This window comes from Anolis carolinensis, chromosome 3 (genome assembly GCF_035594765.1).
Source record: "Anolis carolinensis isolate JA03-04 chromosome 3, rAnoCar3.1.pri, whole genome shotgun sequence".
In the NCBI taxonomy this organism is placed as follows: Eukaryota; Metazoa; Chordata; class Lepidosauria; order Squamata; family Dactyloidae; genus Anolis; species Anolis carolinensis.
In genome coordinates, this window is record NC_085843.1 from 21,373,507 (window position 1) to 21,397,561 (window position 24,055).

At 43.6% G+C, this 24,055-nt stretch overlaps 1 protein-coding gene across 6 annotated transcripts in view; it reads left to right on the forward strand.

Annotated features, from left to right (window-relative positions):
• The window catches only part of cntn5 (contactin 5), an 870,111-nt gene that overhangs the window by 378,883 nt on the left and 467,173 nt on the right, over positions 1–24,055 (forward strand). For 5 of the 6 annotated variants that reach the window (XM_062977117.1, XM_062977120.1, XM_062977119.1 and 2 more), the window contains exon 3: positions 12,363–12,492. In XM_062977117.1, the coding sequence (XP_062833187.1) occupies positions 12,438–12,492 (55 nt within the window). In that variant the 5' untranslated portion in view covers positions 12,363–12,437. Of the gene's footprint in view, positions 1–10,406; positions 11,045–12,362; positions 12,493–24,055 lie in introns of those variants that run through there. The other variant, XM_062977118.1, reaches the window with a different exon arrangement.

The window sequence follows — 24,055 nt, forward strand, 5'->3', positions numbered from 1 at the left end:
CACAGTTTGTCTGGTTATGCTGGTTTGTGGTGATAACTACTGTACAGTATATGATAAATGTTCTTTTTTTTTTTTGTTCAACAATAAATGTGAATTCTTCTTCATGGAAAAATAAGACATCCCCTGAAAATAAGACCTAGAGCATCTTTGGGAACAAAAATTAATATAAGACACTGTCTTATTTTCGGGGAAACACGGTATGCTAATAATATAATCTGTATATATAAAAGAGTGATGGCATCAGGGCAGCGGACAAAACAACAAAACTACAGGCCCCCCAACCTTGAAATTTGACAACACAACCCATCATTCACAGCTCTAGGTTGATACAACAAAAAAGAAAAGAAAAACAAAATCCTAATTACAGAGAGAGGAATAATAGTTTTTATCCAATTGCTGCCAGTTTGAAGACTAAGTTCGGCCCACTTGGTCTCCTAGCAACCTCCTCAGCCCAGGGGACAGGCACAGTTAGGCCTCAATTAGGCTTCTTCCACAGATTATCAGATTTTAACTGGATTATATGGCAGTGTAGACTCAAGGCCCTTCCACACAGCTATATAACCCATTTAGAATCTTATATTATCTGCTTTGAACTGGATTATCTTGACTCCACACTGCCATATAATCCACTTCAGTGTGCATACTAAACATAAAGACAACCATACAACAGACATTCAATACCACCACTACCTCAACAATTTCTCACCAACACCACCAGACAATGCCACAGCAACGCGTGGCAGGGCACAGCTAGTATATTGTATATACATACAGCTGCTCTGAGTCCCCTTCAGGGTGAGAAGGGCAGGATATAAATGTAGTAAATGAATAAATAAATCATTTTAGACTTAGGCTTGCCCAAAGTCTGAAATGACTTGAAGACACACAACAACTACAACAATCCTAATTAACCTGACTATCTCATTGGGCAGAAGCAGGCCCACACTTCCCATTGAAATCCTGATAGGTTTATGTTGGTTACAATTGTTTTCATTTTTAAATATTGTATTGTTCTTTCATTGTTGTTGTTATTTCGAACTACAAATAAGATATGTGCAGTGTGCATAGGGATTTGTTCGTATTTCTTTTTCAAATGATAATTTGGCCCCTCCACAGTCTGAAGGATTGTAGACCGGCCCCCTGCTTAAAAAGTTTGAGGACCCCTGATTTAGAATATCAAGGCAGATAATCCACAATATCTGGTTTGAACTGGATTATCTAAGTCCATGTTGTCATATAATCCATTTCAATGTGGATTTTATACAATTGTGTGGAAGGGGCTTAAGGTGACCCTTCATTCTGATTTCTTTGTGGACTGTCATGAGGCAAACAAAGCCTTAAGGAGCAGATAGTGGGTAATATTGAAAAGGCACTGGCAACAGGTCCCCACAATTCCCCTCTTTTAGAGGTTGGAGTGATACATTCAAAGCAGTTTATTCTTCGCCCCTAAGCAGGGACCTTTTAATTGCATTATAGGCAACCTAAGCAAGGCAGTGCGCTGGAATCTGCCTACACAGCCACTTACATGAATAAAAATTTAAATTGTTGATAAAATGAACTTTTCTTTATTGGTATCACATAATAAGTCTACAGTTTCTTCCATTTGTAAGCTCCTTTGTGTCCTTTTTATGGGGGGAGTGGGATGTAAATGGAGATTGTGATGATTGTACTAGTTTTTCTATGCCTGCTGAGTTGCAGTGTTTTAGTTCTGCATTTTCTTGCATTTTGCCAAGGAGAGCAGATGAGCAATCGCCAAGAAACTTTTGAAATGGGGGTGAAGAAATTGATTCACTACTTTACATGATTTCACCTGTGTACTATACATTAGATGAAAACTAAATTTTCAGAAATCTTTGGAGACAGAAACCAATTGGTCAAGACAAGTGAATCCAAACTTCCTTTTGTAATTAATCTATGAGATGATGGAGGGGCTAAATTTTTCACACAAAGCCTTTGTCTCAAATTACTTGCTACGTTTGTGTTGCAGATGGTGAACTTTTCTTAGCTAGAGGAAGGAAATTTTATCTCCTCTTCTTCTAAAAAGAAACAATTTGATGAAGAGGCACACTCCAATGCAAAGTGATAAGGACAAAAATGGGATATGTTTTTAAGAGAGAGAGATGCCATCTCTCCTTTTAAAACGTAAGAAAGGAATTTCAGAGCATATTTAAATCTCCTTATTATGCAAAATAAATCTATACTGTTTAATACCCTTGGGGTATCATAACTTTTCCTCTTGCATTACTCTACGAATCAGGCCAATGAGTTTGTCCCATGTAGACTTGATTTAATATGTCAAGGTTTGGATTTATATGCAAAACTTCATACCTATATCTGACACTTTTGCAAGGGAAGAGGATATTCAGCTAAAAGTGCTGTATAAAGCTCCATTAAGGCATGGTTGATTGACAGGGCATACTTTCAAAACACATTTCTAAGTGGCTGACACTGGAAAGTTTTGTTAAATTGTATAATAGAGAGAGAAACCACTAATTCTAAGGACCGTGATTAAAAATCTATAGATTGTGCTGTGTAACCAAAAACCTAAGACGAAAAAATGAGTAATTACCATGCAATCTGCCAAAAAGAACATTTTACAGGATTTTTTCTTCAGTAAATAGATATTTACAAATTCTGCAATGTGCACACTTTGGATTATGTAAATGATAGACCAAATGGTAATATATGATATGAATTTATTAGATTTTACTGGGTGTTTTTTTTTAAATGTGATTGTCTAGTTATGGAATATCCCAAGCAAGCATACCTAACATTAACTTTGTTAATTTGTTTCCCTGAGGTTCTAGATCAAAGATGTAAGAAATGCTTTTCTTCACTAAGACATTTTAAATGTTGTTTCTTCGTTCAGTTTATGTCAGTACTTCTATTTGCTCTTGTTAACTTTAATTGTGTTGTTTTAGGATGGTATGCAAACTTTATTAAAAACTCGAAGGAAACTCCAACTTCCTCAAAAAAGAAAGAAAAGAAAGGAAGGAAGGAGGCTAACGTATCTCAGGATTTCATAGTATGGAGTCATGACTTAGATTGGTCAATATGATGTAATCATTAGTGTTGTGCTTTTGTATGGAATTGCTGTTCATTTTGTGTAGTTTAATTTATTTCATCTCATTTTCATATTTGTTCCTGCTAACTAAAATGAGGCACCTATACAAACAGAATTTTTGTCTGGCTTACGAAAAAATGAAAATTCGCAGACATCAGCTGTCAAGGGGGAGCAGCCCTCTCAGACTCAGCTTAGGGTACCAGAGTAACTATCATTATTTATATTAATATTATTATTAACACCCATTGGTACACATCAGATGTAATGGGGAAGCACTCCTCTCTCAGACTCAGCTTAGGGTTGCAGAATAACTATTGTTATTAATGTAGGTCTGCCACCAGTCATGAGTATTTCTTTTTTCACATCTGTTGGATAGAAAGGGAAAATTACCACAGGAGTTTTTGTATTAGGTCCCTTCCAGACAGGCATTAATCCCAGGAGGAACTGGATCTTCCCAGGTGTTTCATTAATCCAGAACAAACTGGGAAATGCCAGTTTTCTTGGATTAATTCAATTATTAATTCAGTCATTTGGTCACCTCAGGTAAAACTGAGACAGGTTTTGGGCCTGTCTGGGAGGGCTCTTAGATACCAGGAATTCATAAATAAAGATCCATTTCACACTGGACTGGTTTTCTAGTATTGCCAAGGTGGGCACCAAAAATCATTATCAGTAGTCTAGTCTAAATTACCTCCAAATATGGACCCCCTGGGATCCGAGTCATTTGCCTATTCTGAATCCCCAATCCCTTCTGATTCCTCATAATTCACTTTATCCCCATCAAGGGTGATCCCCTCCTCTCATCCTTTTCAAATGTCTACCAAGAGCTAGAGTAGGCAGATAAGTGAAGGAATAAGGTGAGCACAGAGTTCAGAGAACTCAAGGAGTAACTTGCACAATAAAACCACCCAGAACGTTCCTTCTAAGTGGGAAGGATATTTACCTAAACTAGTTGTTTACAGATTGATATAAAATAGTGTTGTGAGTGAACATCAACCTCTTTCTAGCTTTTTGGAACTTTCTTACTTCATTGGAGTTATGAACACCACATTATTGCAGTAACATGTAAGCAACAATATTCTGACACACATACGTAGATCTCAGAGTCTACTGGACATTCAATAACCTATTGCAAAATATAACTTATTGCATAAGTTATTGGAACATAACTGCACCCAATCTATGGACATATATCCTTTTGGCAAATGTGAAGCTCCATGAATATGTGGAGACCACTTTTGGAAAACCACTAGTCAAGAAGAGCATAACCTTGTTAGAAATCAATTCTTTTAACAAGTGTTATTCACAAGCATTAATGCAATGACACACAGGTAACTTCAGCTGTTAAACTGAAGAGCCATGTCTTTAGACTGCCAAGAGTAAAGACATGCCACTACAAAAATGTAGTTGGTTAGCAGAGGATGGTTGTTTCTTTGCAGTAGAAGTTGCCCAAAAGATATACACTCCCTTTAAACCTCTTAGTTAAAATATGCACTCAGTGATAAAACAGTCTTCTTTGAAAAATAACGTATCTTGTATTAATTTACCACACAGGCACATTTCTTTAAAAAGTTCAGTTACAGATAAGATGTAGCTTCTTCTCTCTGTGTTGAGAAAACAGGATATCATTCTTTATCAATAGTCCATAGTTTTTAGTATAGCTATACTTGTTGAAGTTCATAAGTGAATATTGAGGTCTCTAAACTGACTTCTCTCTGAAGTCCAAAGAGTAACCTGCTTTCATGAAGTCCAAACAAATACTGAATACAAAATGGAGTCTTGAGTCTGCACATGCTCAGTATAATCACATGTCTATAACTTCTCCCACACCAAAGAGTCAAATCAACATACATTAACAAAATAAATAGTGAGAGGCTTGGGACCTTCTATTTCCAACAGAGTCAATAAGGAATCCACTTACTATGGCCTAAAACCACCAGTCTACGATGCCTTCACCATCTCACTTCCTTCCTGCCAATAATAATACAGATCCCCTGTTTTGTTTCAGGGTGACAAGTGACCTAAGGATATGCCTGTAGTTTAAGGGGACAAGAAAAGTAGAAGTTCTGTAACAATGGAAGCATTGCGGATGCAGTCCAGGTTCTGAGCACAAAAAAGTCTTCTGGAAAGGTCCAAAGAAAGCAGGGAACCACAGAAGGGAAGAGTCCAAGTAACAAGCTGAAGGTCAAGAAATAAAAGGGCAAAAACTCTACTAAGCAATCTCTTGCCTTGAGATAGCCTTGGCTCCTTCTTCATTGTTTCTCCCTGCTTTAAACTCCCACTTCTAAAGGTGAAATGTTTCTTCAGGATCCACATGGGATTAGCCAAGTTCTGCCTCAACTGTAGGGCTGCCAACCTATTTTGGCTCCAGGACAGGACTACCAGCCACTAGTGGCTCTGATGTGGCCTGCCATTTAGGCTCCCTTCTTCCTCTTCCTCACCGGAGGAGGCATCTTACAAGCAGGACATGACAGCCCATGTGCTATTTGTGCAGCTTGTCTTTAGTTCTACAGTAGAGTCTCACTTATCCAACATAAACGGGTCGGCAGAATGTTGGATAAGCAAATATGTTGGATAATAAGGAGAGATTAAGAAAAAGCCTATTAAACATCAAAATAGGTTATGATTTTACAAATTAAGCACAAAAACATGTTATACAACAAATTTGACAGAAAAAGTAGTTCATTACACATTAATGCTATGTAGTAATTACTGTATTTACAAATTTGGCACCAAAATATCACGATGTATTGAAAATATTGACTACAAAAATGCGTTGGATAATCCAGAACGTTGGATAAGTGAGTGTTGGATAAGTGAGATTCTACTGTATTTTCTTTTCAGCATTACTTCTTAAGCTTCCTTTTTTATTACCTATTGCTTTCCAATGTTCCTGTCCCTCTTCCAAATTCCTACTCTCATTAATTATTTCCAACCAATTCAAAGTCTTAAAATAACCACTTTTTTCATGCTTCACTTTCTGTCCACCTTTATTTAGTTTCCCCATTCTCATCCTATTGTCTATTTTCCATTGGCCTTTTATCTAACTTTCCACACCTGCCTTTCAGCCTCCATGTTTCCAGATACTTGTCCTTTTGCTTCTTTATATCCCTAGCCAAATTAACAGCCTTTCCCTCCCTATAGAGTTAGTACTGCAAATGGTGTTTGTTTCTTGAATGACTAAACAATCTATACAAACTCAGCCAAAGAATGTCAGAGGTTTTGGCACAGCCGCCTCAGCTAAAATACAGTACAGACAACTGATAAAGTGGGGACATAAATGGGTATCATTTGTGCTTTTAGTTTTTATTGTTTTCCTATTGTAATTTTTATTAACCGTTTCTAGAATGCTAGGAAGGCTGGCAAGGAATTACTCTTCCCTTGTCAAACATACTAGGAACAATAAAACCATGTATAACATGCTGGAGACAATAATCCCTAATGCACTCTCCTTCGCATATCTAAAAATAAATCCACATTTAGAAAATATCTGAAAAAGCTGAGGGAAATACACAAAATGGTTGCAAGAACAGCTGGTGAGACAGGATGTTCATTGTAGTACTGGCAAAAAAATCAGAACTATGGAGAAATGCTAAGAGAGGTTGATATAAAAGCAGAGGTGGACTGACAGCCTTCAGCAATTTTAACTACCAGTTTGAAGAGAAAACAAACATTTGCACATTGCGAAGGGATCACATTTACAATCAGCAAAAAGTACTGATTTCTAAGTCAGCACACCAATTCTTGAGCTAGCAGCAGCTTGGAATTTCCCAAGAGATCTTTTCTAATAACATTATACCACTTGGACTGTTATACTGTCTAAATATGCTTGACAAGATCTCAAATATAAAGAACGAAAAATAAATTGGTGGGAATGCCCTCAGTTGAGTAGCAGCTGTTTTGCCATCATGGGTGTGCTTTGCAAAAATAAATAAATGGAGTTAAGAATATTTATTTATTTATTTATTTTATTTACAGTATTTCTATTCCGTCCTGCTCACCCCCCACACACACACGCATATATATATACATGGCAAACATTCGATGCCATTAAACAAACAACAGAGACAGATACAGAGGCTATTTAACTTTCCAGCTTCTGGCTTTGTGAGGGTATGCTTGATTCCAGCCACAGGAAGAGCTGCTGCTTCATCATCCACTGTGACAACCATTTGATGGAGTACTTCCTGATCAGGTACACATGCTACTGGAGGTTTTTATGGTGTTGTAAATTAATTAAATTAGCCTCCCCACATAAGTGGTCCCTAAATTTTTCTACTTGACAGATGCAACTGTCTTTCAGGTTGCTTAGGTAAACAACGAGCTAGGCTATTTAACAGTCGGGTACTCAATCTGACTTGGGCTTTGGACTCAAGACCTCTCAGTCAGGAGTGATTTATTGCAGCAAGCTACAACCAGCTGCACCAGAGCTCGATTCATTTCTCATTGGCAAATACATGGAATTTTGTTAACATGGGGTTATTTGCCTAGCTTTGTTTTACTGGGTTTATTTATTTATTTACAGAATTTTTACCCCACATTTCTCACCCGAGGGGACTCAAGGTGGCTTACATAAATTGGCAAAAATCCAATGCCCAAAACAATACACTAAAAACAACAGCTCATACAAATCAAATAACAATACAGAGTAAAAAAACACGATATACAAAATTTAAATATATATGTAAGTTTAAATCCATTCATCCAAGATCCTCAGACGTAAATCTTAGTTCAGACCATGTGAAATCATTGTACTTATTCATTAAATGCTTGCACACATAACCATGTCTTTAGGGTTTTTCTAAAGCCCAGGAAAGTTAGGGCCTGCCGAATGTTGCTGGGAAGGGTGTTCCACATCCGAGGAGCCACCACTGAGAAGGCCCTGTCCCTCGTTCCCACCAGCCGTGCCTGTGAGGCAGGTGGGACCGAGAGTAGGGCCTCCCCAGAAGGGAGATAATAGATTGCATATAGTTTTATCAGCTTTTCTCCTATTTTTTCATGCAAATACTTGCTTCTTTTTTTTTTTTGGTAATTTGCTGTTTTTTACTGAGCCGCTCAAAAAGCTCAATCCTCTATTATATACCAAATACTTTGATATGTAATATATGACTGAATTTCTTGTGTGTGTTACAGTAAATACTTGAATATAAGCTGAGTTTTTCAGCCCTTTTTTGAGGGCTGAAAAAGCCCCCCTCGGCTTATATTCGGGGTGGGCAATTGAGAGAAAAGGGCTCTGAAGCCGGCTGGCAGAGTCCCCGGCCGTGCCTTCGTTCCCTCCACTGCATAATCTGCTTGCTGTGGCCGCCTCTGCCTGCGGCAAGGCCTCCGCTCACTGCAGCCTTCCTGCTTAACTTCCAGGCTTCAACCACAAGCGAGCAAATGCCAGTAGGGGCCAGGAGATGTTTTCATTGTGCTTTTGCTGCATGAAGGCTACATGACGGCAGAAGGGAGTTGGACTAGATGGCCCATGCGGTCTCTTTCAACTCTCTTTATTGTTGTAGTAGTTGTTGTGTTGTTGTTATTATTGAGGCTGGATGGCCATCTGGAGGGGGTGCTTTGATTGTGCTTTTGCTGCATGAAGGTTGCATGAAGGCAGAAGGGAGTTGGACTAGATGGCCCATGCAGTCTCTTCCAACTCTGTTATTGTTGTTGTTGTTGTGGGTGGATGGCCATCTGTTGAGCGTACCTTGATTTTGCTTTTGCTGTATTTATTTATTTAAAACATTTATATTTTGCCCTTCTCACCCCAAAGGCGACTCAGGGCGGAGTACAACATATATACGGCAAACATTCAATGCCGAAACATAAAATAAACTATAAATATACATAAACACTAAAATCAGTTATCTTCACATTAAAACAATCATTAAATTAAACAATTAAACAGTATGAAGGCAGAAGGTCCTTGAACTAGATGGTCTTTAGAGGTCTATTCCAAGTCTATTATTACTATTGATATTAATATTAATAAGGCTGGATGGCCATCTGTCGGGGGTGCTTTGATTATGTTTTCCCTGAATGAAGGCAGAATGAAGGGCGTTGGACTAAATGGCCTTTAGAGGTCCCTTCCAATTCTAGGTTTCAATGAAAGGATTCTTAGTTGACCGCGAGCTAACAGTGTAATGCTGCAGCTTAAAAGGCCAATGCCAACTTGATTTAGCATGCGTCAATAGGAGAAGCCTGAGAGAAGGTGAAAGGGAACTGATATACACTTTACCTCGGTTGGTTTTTAAATAATTTTTATAATTAATTTCTTTTAATTATAATTATTTAATGCAATTTTTATTTTAACTTATTGCATAATGTTTAATATTGTCTTTTGTTTAACATTTTATGGGTTTTTTTTGTTTATATAGACATTGAATGTTTGCCTATTACTATGTTGGAAGCCACCCAGAATCCCCATGGGGAGATAGGGTGGGGTACACATAAATTATAATTATCATCATCATCATCATCAAGTTATTGTTGATACCATATTGTTTGTATTGATTCTCCTTTTCCACTTACAGAGCTAGTTTACTGTTTTTCTTTGAAATATGGTAAATATTCAAAACATTTAACTTACTGATGCCTCAATTAATGTAATTTTATTGGTATTTTTATTTTTGAAATTTACCAGTAGCTGCTACATTTCACATCCTTGGCTTATACTCGAGTCGATAAGTTTTCCCAGTTTTTTTGTGGTAAAATTAGGTGTCTCAGCTTATATTTGGGTTGGTTTATACTCGAGTATATATGGTATTTTTTGTTTGTTTTTTTTAAAAAAAGATTAATAATCATTAATATTTTCATTTTCTACCATTTCTTCAGACTTTACATGCAGCTGGCATATTATGTCAGCACTTTCCAGCTAAGTGTTTGTAGTTTTTGCATCTTATATGTAGGAGTCTCACTTCTTCTCAATGTTACCTTTTAATTAAATTAAATCACTAAGTTTTTTCCCAAAACACTACTACTTCTATCTGCCAAAATAGTTACTAATAATAAGGGGAATTAATGAGTTCGCTAGTCTTACTGTTCAATTGTATTTCAATAGGAATGATGTATTAGCATTTCAAATCATGTTCAGGAGAATTTTCTATCTGTATTGTCTTGTCTATACACCTTGCGCACACCTTCAAGTCATCAGTTGCCTTATGGTTTATGATGACCTTATGAATTTCATTGGATTTTCTTAAGAAATGAATATTCAGAGGTAGTTTTTGCCACTGTCTTTCTCCAATATTCCTTATTGATCTCCCACTCAAGTACTAACAAGCGCGGATCCTGCTCAGCTTCTGAGATTGGACATGATCTGGTGTCTTTATGCTGGTTAAAACTTGTATATGATATATAATAGGAAGAAGAAGAGAACATCAGACTCACCATAACATGGAATTAGGCAAAATATAATTGCAGAATCAAGTATTGTCATGCAACACAAAATCATTTAAGATAGTTGTGCTATTTTAAGGTTAAAACTAGAAGTTTCAGATATGTAGTAAAAACACCTTTTTTTGCTGTTTCAAAGCATGGCACTACTATAAGTTGTGATAATGGGCTCTTCTGTTACCTGGACAACACAAAAAGGCTATAATCTCCCCTATATATGTTTATACAAAGGGTTAAGGATGTGTTGTGTGAAGTTATATTTATTGGGGTCAGCATCACAGAGTAGCAACAGAGATCATGAAAGACAACTGCCCAATGAGAATTGTTAAAGTATATGGCTAAGTTGCAGTGGGGTCATCACCTGGTATGCAGGTGTGTCTGCATGCGGAGAGAAAAACATGCCCAGGTTAATTGCAACCACTGTCTAGATAATCAGGGTTGATTAGTTTGGGTGACTCCCAGAGGAGAGTTTGTCCCATGAGTTCGGCTTACTTTGTGTTTGCTCCTGGAAGTCTTGCTGCTCAGCAGCTCCATTTCATGTTGACCAGTATTTCTATATCCAATGAACATTGGAAGATTTATTTCTATGGACTATATAGACTACATGTGAGTCTAATACACCAAAGGAACTGTGACTATACTGCTGATTGTGTTTGTTGAAGTCACTTCTCTGAATACTTAAGAGTAAATTTCTGGTTTTTGCATTCTTCATATTTGTGTTGCATATTTTTGAACTTTTTTTTCATGTCAGTAGCAACCGGAGTTGCTTCTGGAGTGAGAGAATTGGCTGTCTGCAAGGACGTTGCCCAGGGGATGCCCGGATGTTTTGATGTTTTACCATCCTTGTGGGAGGCTTCTCTCATGTCCCCGCATGGAGCTGGAGCTTATAGAGGGAGCTTATCCGTGCTCTCCCCGGGTGGGATTCGAACCTGGCAGCCTTCAGGTCAGCAATCCAACCTTCAAGTCACAAGACTTTTATCCCCTAGGCCACTGGAGGCTCCATTTTTGAACTGGCTAAACTGCATTGTATTACTGGTTTACATGCAGTGAACAATCTGCAACAGGGTTGACCAGTTGGGATGCCTGTCTCAATTTGGCAGGAACAGTCCTGATTAATCCTCTTTAATTACCTTTTAGCTCTCTTTAAAAGGTCCCAGTTTCATTCTCTTCCTTTGTCTCCTTGCTGCAAACTGAATTCAAAATAGAAAATCAGTTGGCACCAAATTAACTGAGCAAGATGAGATTTGATCTTCTCAGTAGACTCGGGCAAAAGCAAACTGTTGCAGCATTTCTTAGCTTGTGTTTTCTACCTCATTAATAATTTTTGTGACCTCGGCTACACTTTCATATTGCTTGGCCACATGTATCCTGATAGTCATCTGTGGAATGTTAGGAGGATATGGGATGGGAGAGTGGCAAAATGCAAGTGTTACATGTTACTGGGACCCAATTTTCAAACTGGGGAAGTGTTAGGTTGTGGAAACTGGAAATGATTGCTTTAGTGGTTATGTAGAAGGGGGAATTTCAGCAACTATTACTTGTCATGTAACCAGATAACAAGCAACACCTACTGAAATTCCCTCTTCTACACAACCATTAAAGACATAGGAGCCATCTCAATTTTTCATTCTGGAATCTGTAGCAAATGTGAGATGGCTGCAACCCTTTATCTGCAATGGGCCAGTGTGTGAGGACTCCCACTTTGCATCTTCATTGTTTTGGAACTTAAAGTGGCTTCACTTATTCATCCTGTGTTCCACCAAAATTTGAGTGTCTTGTCCAAATGCCATCCTCCAAAATGCTGGAACCACTTCTAGCAATTTGCATTGAGCATTCTTAGTTACATCAGACATAAGAAATTGTACCAGTTGCAAAGAAAAAAGTGAATAAATACTTATCAAAGGGTTGTTTTTTGCTTCACCAGACTGTGTTTTCATGAAGAAACTTCTGAGCTGCTAACAGCCACACAAAGGGGAGGTGAAGACCTTTGCAACAAGCCATGCAGTCGTCATGGAGACTGATGTTTTTTATGTCACTCGCTAGCTGCTTTACAGGTAAGAATAACATTCTTTAACAACATTGTTTTAAGAATGTACAAAGAGAAGAGAAGACATAAAAGTAAAGCAAGTGCTACTTGTTAAAGGCAGAATATTGATGGAAATATGCATTCAAGAAACTCAATAGGCATAGAAGTACAGTACATTGAAGTTAAGAGCAATGGCTGAACCATAATAATGTCTCATTCACATTCATTACCCTTTTTACACCATATAGTAGATAGGGATTCTAAGAACCATCTAAACCAACTTTCTATCAATATAAGAATAAGCACTTTGGGTCATCTAATCTCTGTTTTAAAAAATGTCAGCAAGGACAAGACCAGCACCTTGTGATGTCAACTATCTAAGCACTTCATGGCATCAGGAAATTCATAATCTTTAGTCACTGTAGAATTAATGAAGTTTGACACCACTTTAACTGCCAAGACTCAATGCTATGGAATCAGGGGAGCTGTTATTTTAAAATGTCTTTAGCCTCCTCTGTCAAAGAGTGCTGATGTTTCAGGAAACTACAACTCCCGTGATTCCATAGCATTGAGCCTTGGCAGTTAAAGCGGTGTCAAACTGCATTGATTCCATAGAACAGATGCACCCCTTCTCTCCCCTTTTATAATTTGAATCTCTAGGTTCAAGTCCTCAAGCGCATCAAAAAGTTATTCCATTTTCCACAAGACACATTGAAATATGGCTGTCCTTTCTCAGTGTTCAACATGGCTATTCCTCATACTGTTTGTTAATACAAGGAATATTCTCAAATATATTAGAAGAGTGGATTGTATTGTGCTTACAAAATCCAATTGACTATACATTCTTTGCTAGTTTTGCAGTATGTTGGTTTCATACAAAAAACAAATAAAAATAATCAGAAGGAGTTATGATAATGTTGGTAAGTACATTGTTGATTTTGATATGCCATGATCCATGTGTATAATACTGTAATACCTATGTGAGCAACTGGGGATGCTAGGGATGCACATTAGCCCCCAAGGAAACCTTGGAAGGCTATATCCACCCACTACACCTCCCATTTTAAAAGTGGCCAAAGATAATCTTTAGTATGTCTGGGAACATTTTGACATGTTTTTGGTCAGATTGGTGTGTTTTTAGTCCCAGGAAATGCCATTTTAACAGTTTGAAGTAACTGACCAGAACCTAAAATGGCACAGGGTTGCCAGAAACATGGTAAAAATTAGGCTTGATCGATCCATGAAAAATTTGATTCTAAACTCGTTTCAAAACTAGAGGGGGCAGCGTTTCGTTTTTGGTGGTATTTACGAATTTTGCCCCCCCAAAAATTCGAAATTAACGAAAATTCGTTATTTTCGAAATTAATTCGTTAATGGCGGACGCGCATGCGCGGTCGCCCAAAAACAGCCCCAGAGGGGGGGGGGGTCGGGGGCTCTCCTGCTCTCATTTTTTCAGCTATACTGATCAAATTTGGTACAGTGGGAGAACACAATCCACCCTGCTTGTTTGCAAAATTGCAGAGCGTTTGCCCTTTCCTAAGATTTATTGCACAATTTTATAGTTCACTAGCTGTGCCCGGCCACGCGTTGCTGTGGCGTATGGGAATTCTTTGTTAGGTAGGTGGAATAACAGTGAATAGCTTTGTAGCCTGAAAGCCTGGCCATTTTCTTATGGGAATCCTTGTTTGGTGAGGTGGAATAGAAAGGAATAGGCTTGCTGCTTGGAAGGTTAGGTAGTTGCCTTTTAGGGGGGTAGAATTGTAATGAATAGCCTCGGTGGTTCAAAGCCTGGGTGCTTGCTATCTAGGGGAAATCTTTGGTTGGTCAGTTTCAGAGTAGTATCACTGTTTCAAAGCCTGGTCGCCTTTTTCGAAGGTTAATCTTTTATTGGTCTGGTTGAATTGCACTGAATATCCTTGCAGCTCCAAAGTCTGGCTGTATTTATTATTTTGTATTATATATATTACAAAATATAGAAAGCATGGCACATTGCCTGTTGTGGGTTTTGGCCTTTTTTTGGTGTTGTGATTGTGTTTATTGTGTGATTGTGTTGTAACTTACTGGAGGCAAGAAAAGAAAAGAAAGAAAAAGCCACAGCCGGCAAGGCCCATACCTTGAAATACTGCCCAGGGGGGCCGGCCACCGTTGGCCGGCACGCTTCCCAGACAGGGTAAAAGAGTGGCCCTCACAGGCGACGAGGCCCGCACATTGAAATACTGCCCAGGGGGGCCAGCCACCGTTGGCCGGCACGCTTCCCAAAAAGGAAGAAAGAGTGGCCACCCCCAAGGAGGCTTCTGTGCCAAATCGCACAAAGGGGTAAAGAACGACAGCCGAGAGAGAAGAGAGATGCGGTGCATCGTGGGAAACACGACCACGTAGGCCGTGAGGCAGCAAAAACAAAACAAAAGGAAAGAAAGATAAACCCACAGGCGGCAAGGCCCGCACATTGAAATACTGCCCAGGGGGGCCGGCCACCGTTGGCCGGCACGCTTCCCGAAAAGGAAGAAAGAGTGGCCGCCCCCAAGGAGGCTTCTGTGCCGAATCGCACAAAGGGGTAAAGAACGACAGCCGAGAGAGAAGAGAGATGCGGTGCATCGTGGGAAACACGACCACGTAGGCCGTGAGGCAGCAAAAACAAAACAAAAGGAAAGAAAGATAAACCCACAGGCGACGAGGCCCGCACATTGAAATACTGCCCAGGGGGGCCGGCCACCGTTGGCCGGCACCCTTCCCAGACAGGGAATACATGGTGGCCCTCACTTTAAAATACTAGGCCGGCCACCGTTGGCCGGCACGCATCCCAGAGACAGAGAGAGAAGTAAAAAACGAGGAAATGTGGGCCCAAGCCCCTCTGACCCGGGGGGCCGGCCACCGTTGGCCGGCCCCACGCCCACACCCCACAACCCACGGGGAAGGGCATGCATTCTTTCCGTCTGCTTTAGAAATGTGGGCCCAAGCCCCTCTGACCCGGGAGGCCGGCCACCGTTGGCCGGCCCCACGCCCACACTCCACAACCCACATGGGGAAGGGCATGCATTCTTTCCGTCTGCTTTAGAAATGTGGGCCCAAGCCCCTCTGACCCGGGGGGCCGGCCACCGTAGGCCAGCCCCACGCCCACACCCCACAACCCACATGGGGAAGGGCATGCTTTCTTTCCGTCTGCTTTAGAAATGTGGGCCCAAGCCCCTCGGACCTGGGGGGCCGGCCACCGTTGGCCGGCCCCACGCCCACACCCCACAACCCACATGGGGAAGGGCATGCTTTCTTTCCGTCTGCTTTAGAAATGTGGGCCCAAGCCCCTCTGACCCGGGAGGCCGGCCACCGTTGGCCGGCCCCACGCCCACACCCCACAACCCACATGGGGAAGGGCATGCATTCTTTCCGTCTGCTTTAGAAATGTGGGCCCAAGCCCCTCTGACCCGGGGGGCCGGCCACCGTTGGCCGGCCCCACGCCCACACCCCACAACCCACATGGGGAAGGGCATGCTTTCTTTCCGTCTGCTTTAGAAATGTGGGCCCAAGCCCCTCGGACCCGTGGGGCCGGCCACCGTTGGCCGGCCCCACGCCCACACCCCACAACCCACATGGGGAAGGGCATGCTTTCTTTCCATCTGCTTTAGAAATGTGGGCCCAAGCCCCTCTGACCTGGGAGGCCGGCCACCGTTGGCCGGCCCCACGCCCACACCCCACAACCCACATGGGGAAGGGCATGCTTTCTTTCCGTCTGCTTTAGAAATGTGGGCCCAAGCCCCTCTGACCCGGGGGGCCGGCCACCGTTGGCCGGCCCTACTCCCACACCCCACAACCCACATGGGGAAGGGCATGCTTTCTTTCCGTCTGCTTTAGAAATGTGGGCCCAAGCCCCTCGGACCCGGGGTGCCGGCCACCGTTGGACGGCCCCACGCCCACACCACAGAACCCACATGGGGAAGGGCATGCTTTCTTTCCGTCTGCTTTAGAAATGTGGGCCCAAGCCCCTCTGACCCGGGGGGGCCGGCCACCGTTGGCCGGCCCCACGCCCACACCCCACAACCCATGATACAAAGACACACTCAATGACTGCAAACCGTCTAGCCTCTTGAAAACAGTAGCCATTTATGTAGTCCACTATTTCAATATATTGTGATATTCTGCAGCCAAATTAAAAAATTAAGCAATAACAACATTACTGCATATTGAACAACTTCTTCTGTCACATTTGTAGTATAACATGAATTTTTGTTGCTTTATTAGGAAATTCATAACCTCATATGATGTGTGTACTACGCTTCTCTTCTACCAGTCCAATCCAAGATATTTCCTTATTTAAGCTTAGGTAGATCCGTTCAGCTTTGATCAGTGAGACTCTTCTGTATTCAAGGAAATGTTGGGTCAATGATACATAAAATATAACTAAAGTCACAGTCAGCATACAGCATTAACAGCTTTAAAAACATTGGTGTAAAAACACGGCACGGGTCCGAGGGCTGAATAGAGAGGAGGTAGTTTGACAGTTAAAAAACAATGCAGTCTAAAATACTATTGGCCTGGCAAGCAATTCTAGGCAACGAACGACCACACAGGCCTCTAAGGCTTCTTGGAAGAGGAAGGTTTTAAGGCTCTGATGTTGGGTTCATGTTTGCATGGAGTTGCACTTCTGGGAAGAATTGTGTGTATTACTGGTGTTATTAAAGTTCTCCAGAAGATGAGTTGGATAGAGGGAAATGACTTCTGTTGGTATACAGTTAAAGTAAAGTTGAGGAAGTAAAATTATGAAAGTTATTGTGTGTAATGGAGTAGTAATGATGATTCCAAAGTAGAAACAAAGCACAAATGTTGATTCAAAAGGGAACATGAAGACATAAGTAATTGTTTCTAATTGCAAAACAGAGTTTCTGAGTGGATTGCTTCTCTACTTATGAGTCTGCGGAAGATTATCATCACATACTTGACTACACCTGCTCAAGGCAATGGGACAGTGAAAGAAGACAATTTGGAAAAGTGGTAAAGGCCACGGTGTCCCACTTTTTTAAGTGATTCCACCATCTTCTATCATTATACCCACAGGCCAGCAAGAAAGAGTTCCCACTCGACGTAACCTGCGCCCACTCCTCTAAAGCAGCCGCAAAGGCACACGCCCTCACAGGCAAACGCCAACGTCCGCGTGCGCGGCCAGAGGGAAAGGGGACCCTAAGGCGGCCGTTCTGCGGCCACAACGTTGAGTACACTGCCTTTAAAGGGGAATGGGACAATGTCCCACTGTCTTTGATCATTCCACCCTCTGAGTTATACCAACAAGCCAGTAAGAAGCGGTTCGCACTCGACGTAACCTGCGCCCACTCCTCTAAAGCAGCCGCAAAGGCACACGCCCTCACAGGCAAACGCCAACGTCCGCGTGCGCGGCCAGAGGGAAAGGGGACCCTAAGGCGGCCGTTCTGTGGCCACAACGTTGAGTACACTGCCTTTAAAGGGGAATGGGACAATGTCCCACTGTCTTTGATCATTCCACCCTCTGAGTTATACCAACAAGCCAGCAAAAAGAGGTTCGCACTCGACGTAACCTGCGCCCACTCCTCTAAAGCAGCCGCAAAGGCACACGCCCTCACAGGCAAACGCCAACGTCCGCGTGCGCGGCCAGAGGGAAAGGGGACCCTAAGGCGGCCGTTCTGCGGCCACAACGTTGAGTACACTGCCTTTAAAGGGGAATGGGACAATGTCCCACTGTCTTTGATCATTCCACCCTCAGAGTTATACCAACAAGCCAGCAAAAAGCGGTTCGCACTCGACGTAACCTGCGCCCACTCCTCTAAAGCAGCCGCAAAGGCACACGCCCTCACAGGCAAACGCCAACGTCCGCGTGCGCGGCCAGAGGGAAAGGGGACCCTAAGGCGGCCGTTCTGTGGCCACAACGTTGAGTACACTGCCTTTAAAGGGGAATGGGACAATGTCCCACTGTCTTTGATCATTCCACCCTCTGAGTTATACCAACAAGCCAGCAAAAAGAGGTTCGCACTCGACGTAACCTGCGCCCACTCCTCTAAAGCAGCCGCAAAGGCACACGCCCTCACAGGCAAACGCCAACGTCCGCGTGCGCGGCCAGAGGGAAAGGGGACCCTAAGGCGGCCGTTCTGCGGCCACAACGTTGAGTACACTGCCTTTAAAGGGGAATGGGACAATGTCCCACTGTCTTTGATCATTCCACCCTCAGAGTTATACCAACAAGCCAGCAAAAAGCGGTTCGCACTCGACGTAACCTGCGCCCACTCCTCTAAAGCAGCCGCAAAGGCACACGCCCTCACAGGCAAACGCCAACGTCCGCGTGCGCGGCCAGAGGGAAAGGGGACCCTAAGGCGGCCGTTCTGTGGCCACAACGTTGAGTACACTGCCTTTAAAGGGAATGGGACAATGTCCCACTGTCTTTGATTATTCCACCCTCTTCAGTCCAGCAAGAAACAGTTCCCACGAGACTGAAACAAGGCCAACACCTCGAAAGCAGCCGCAAAGGCACATGCCCTGACGGGCAAAGGCCGACGTCCGCGTGCGCGGCCAGAGGGCAAGAACAACCAAAGGCGGCCGTTCCGCAGCAACAGCGTCAATCACAGCCTTTCAGGGTGACGGAACACAAGGTTTACATTTTGAGAAAATTGGGCAAAATTGTAGGTGTCCCACTGTCTTTGATCATTCCACCCTCAGAGTTATACCAACAAGCCAGCAAGAAGCGGTTCGCACTCGACGTAACCTGCGCCCACTCCTCTAAAGCAGCCGCAAAGGAACACGCCCTGACGGGCAAACGCCACCGTCTGCGTGCGTGGCCAGAGGGCTAGGGGACCCAAAGGCGGCCGTCCCGCGGCCACTGCGTCGACCACACCCGCTCAAGCCGTTGGGACAGTGAAAGATGTAAATATAGAGAAGTGCATGCCGAAGTCACACATCCTCAAATGTTCAGATGGACACATATCTCTGAAAAGTGTGAGTCGGGCGCAATCCTTCACCTAAAATGATTATGCGAAGTATCCACAACAAATATAACAGTGGAGGATCTGGAGAAGACGTAACAGTCCTGGCTCATGAGGGAAATAATTTTTCACCAACCAAAAAAAAAAAAAAAAAGGAATTGAATGAAATACGTACCGAACCCAAATAGGAAGCATTTTCCTACCTTGGCTTTTATGGAGTAATTTCCCTCAGAAAATCCTTCTACCTCTACTGCGTCAGTATTACAGGAGAGAAAAAGTTTGGTAACTTCAGACTACAGAGATGGGCCAAAAGAAACTTTATTAAGTTACACAGGGACAACTGAAAGCTACCTCACTTAGGTATAAATAATGGAAATGCAAGCGACTGTTTTTGGGACGCATAGCTTGACAGCAGTGTGTGAGAAAATCATCCGAGAGTCCTCCTGGACAACAAGATAACAATGAGCCTACTATGGGTTACGGCAGATAAACTATCCAATGGGCTTTAGGCCTGAATCAACAGGGGAATAGCGTCTAGATCCAAGGCAGTCATGCTCCCCCTCTACTCTGCCTTGGTCAGACCACACGTGGAATAATTGGTCACCGCAGATAAATGGAGATGCGGGAAAGCTTGAAAGTGTCAAGAGGAGTGCGACTAAAATGAATAAGGGTCTGGAGAACAAGCAGTATGAGGAGAGGCTTTAATAGCTGGCCATTTTTAGCATGCAGAAGAGAAGGCTGAGAGGACACATGATAGCAATATACAAATATGTGAGGGGAAGTCATTGGGAGGAGGGAGCAAGCTTATTTTATGCTGGCCTGAAGACAACGGGACGGAGCAGTGGCTTAAAACAACAGGAAAGGAGATTCCACCTGAACATCAGGAAGAACTTCCTGACTGTGATGGCTGTTCGGCAGTGGAACTCTCTCCCCCGGAGTGTGTTGGAGGCTCCTTCTTTTGTAGCTTTTGAGCATACGCTCGATGGCCATCTGTCAGGGATGCTTTGAATGAAACTTCCTGCGTCTTAGTTGTGGGAGATCTCGATGGCCCATGAGTTCTATTCCAACTCTACATTTCTATGATTCCATGATTCAATGATTCGGGAAACGGCCCCTTGTGATTGATGAACCCCAAAACAACAGTGGGCAACGGTGAGTGATGATAAAGATGAGAAAGGAAGGGAAAAGAGAGAGGAAAGCATTGTAGGTTAGAGGAGATAGTAGTTGGACAGAGTCCAAAGGGGCAAACCCACCCCTGGCCACCCACTGAATTTCCCTAAGTTACTCTGAAGCATAGTTGATTAAAAGAGAAATATCGCTCTATGAGCCATCGGTGTCAAAATCCAATTCTGGGAAATTCAACACGGGAAGGTTGGCCTTCAGGAAAACCAGTTTCTCAACTGTTTGCGGGTCCAGCAAGCTGCGGTGGGGCGTGACTACATCTCCCGCTAGGCTGAAGACCCTTTCGCTCTGCACGCTGGTGGGAGGACAGCTAAGGAACTGGCAGGCTACGTGTGACAGATCCGGCCACATGTGTTCGCGTGAAGCCCAATAGGCCAATGGATCACAAGAAATTATCTCAGGAGGCTCCTCAAAGTACCTGTTGACCGAGCATTCGGCCGAGTCTACCTTTTGAGCAGAAGCCAGCAAAGAGGATTCTTCAGAGCAGGCTAGTATGGCCACCGTCTCTGCAAAAAAAACGTTTCCTGGTCGCTGCTGGAGATCCGTATCCCTACGGCAAACCCCTACCGGCTCCCCGGGACTTTCAGTCTCGCCACTAGCGCTAGTGCTGGGGGTGACAGGCATTTCCGGAAGAGGGGCCGCTGTGCCCGTTTCCTCCACCCTGGCAGCAAAGACCTCCCTTACAAGGTTAACTAGTTGGGCCTTCCACACGGTAAAGTCTTTTGGGCAGACGTTGTACTTTAGCCGGGGATGACACAAGGCCGCCAACATATGCACCTTGCTGGAAAGAAGTGGCTCAAGGCGTTTCCGTACAGCAAAGGACAACCTCCTCACCACCTCCTGGGCCGGCGGTGTCAGCGGTCCAGCCAGGGAGTCCAGTGTTCGACCGGCCCCAAGCCTTTCTAGGTGCCTCCTTAGCCTCAAGACCATGGGCACTGCCTGGCTAAGAAGGGCTTTTGATTCCGAAAGGGTGTCAGTGGCATGTTTGAATGGCTTTAGTATGTCTACTAGCTGGGAGATGGTGTCCCACTCTTGCTTATTTGGAACAAGTTTGCTAACTGGCGCAACCAACGTGAGGGAGATGCCGTGTACCGCCTTCTGCTGCTCGACCATGCGTTCAAGCATTTTAAAGGTTGAATTCCACCGAGTTGAGACGTCCTGGAGCAGCTTGTGCTGCGGGAGGCCTTCAAGGCTCTGTCTCTCTCTCAGCTGCCGGGCTGCCTTGATGCTCCTGTGGAAGTAGCGCGCGATCTTTCTACAGCGCTCGATCAGCAGGGCGATGTTTGCGTTGCTGGCTGGCTGCTCTTCCGTGTTCTTTAAACCTTCCTTGACGGTATTGTGAAGCATGTGGGCCATGCAGGACACATTCTGAAACCCGGCACTTTCAACCGCTTTGATCATATTTTTCCCAGCGTCAGTCACCATAAAGCCCCTCCTCATTTCTTCCAGCCTATACTGCATCCACTCCCCCATAATGTATTCCAGAGAGCTGCAGATGGTCTCTGCCTTGTGATCTCGATCAACTACCTCCAACGCGAGGAGTGCCCAACGATGGGATGTATCCATACTGCCTTCCTTCTCCCACCAATGTGCCGTGAGAGAGAGGTAGGAATGGCCTCCTCCCAAGCTTGACCAAATGTCAGAGGTAAAATGGATGTGTCCTCCCATGGCGCTACGCAACATTTGGGAAATGCGTTCCTTACAGCCCTCGTACAAGCCGGGAATTACTTTTCTGGAAAAGGTGTGACGGGAGGGGATTTTGTATCGGGGGCACAGCCGTTTCATAAGGCGTACGAAGCCTTCTTGTTCAACCAGGCGGAAGGGATGGTGATCAAGGGCAATCATCTCTCCCACAGTTTGGGTTATCTGCTGGGGTGTGAGTAATGTTTCCCCCGTTTTCTTTCTGGTTTTCTTTCTGGGTAAGTTTCCCCCGTTTTCTTTCTTTTCTTTCTTTCTGGCCCAATCCTCCAAGGTGGACTGTGTCTGCCTTCCACCATCTTCACCAGGAGAACTTTGTGTGCTAATGCTGCCACTGGAAGGGCTTGCATTTCCCCCTCCTACCGATATGGAGGGATGGTGTCGCTTCAAGTGAGAACTCAACCCCGAGGTCGCAAGATGTCTCAGGTCTCTGCCTCTGCTGATATTTGCCCCACAGTGCCTACAAACAGCCAAGGTAGCACTCTGAGAGTGGACATGGAAATGGTCCCAAATATAAGACCTAGGCCTCCCCACAGCCACTGTGGGGACGCCCACAGAGATAGGAGTCGTGGGCCCCCTTTCGTCAGCTTGAGAAAGTTTTTGTTTGGATGGAACAACCTCCTCTACCTCCTCCTCACTGTCAGTAGCGGGTGGAGGGGTTGGGTTATCTATATCCTCACTATCCACCACCTGTAGTTCCAGGACGGCTAAACCTGTATGTTCCATTGATCGTCCTGTGGTCTCAGCTCTATAAGACAACTGGCTCGGTGTGGAGGGCTGTGTACCTGAATGCGAACAGCCGGCTTCTTCATCAAGTCCACCCACCCCGATACTTCGGCGTTCCAGACGGATGGGACCCACCCTTACTTTTTTGGCCCCCCACAGTGTCCTGGCTGTGCCTTTACCACTATCAGGACTTGCTCCCCCAGACCCGCGTAAAGCTGAACGTTTCATGACAGCAGGAGTGTTTTCAGGAGACAGATGGGGGGATGGAAAGATGTCGTGTAAGTGGTGGAAAATATTTCTTGTTTCTTGATTGGCAACGTGTTATGTTGTTAAGGGTATTAACTGCCGCAAAACCGTCTATTTTTTTTTTTAGTTAATTTTATTTTTTTTACAAGGGGATACCTGTACTTTCCAGTTCTCTCAAGGACAATGGGAGGTGCAATTCTTTTTGGCAAAGTTGGCTTTTGATACACAGAAAGCGACCCTTGCACGGACAGACTGCCCTGTTTGAGCAGTGAAAGGGCAAAAGTGGGTCCCTTGTTTCCCAAAAAGGAGGATTTTTAGTTCTCTCAAGGACAATGGGAGGTGCAATTCTTTTTGGCAAAGTTGGCTTTTGATACACAGGAAGCGACCCTTGCACGGACAGACTGCCCTGTTTGAGCAGTGAAAGGGCAAAAGTGGGTCCCTTGTTTCCCAAAAAGGAGGATTTTTAGTTCTCTCAAGGACAATGGGAGGTGCAATTCTTTTTGGCAAAGTTGGCTTTTGATACACAGAAAGCGACCCTTGCACGGACAGACTGCCCTGTTTGAGAAGTGAAAGGGCAAAAGTGGGTCCCTTGTTTCCCAAAAAGGAGGATTTTTAGTTCTCTCAAGGACAATGGGAGGTGCAATTCTTTTTGGCAAAGTTGGCTTTTGATACACAGAAAGCGACCCTTGCACGGACAGACTGCCCTGTTTGAGCAGTGAAAGGGCAAAAGTGGGTCCCTTGTTTCCCAAAAAGGAGGAGTTTTAGTTCTCTCAAGGACAATGGGAGGTGCAATTCTTTTTGGCA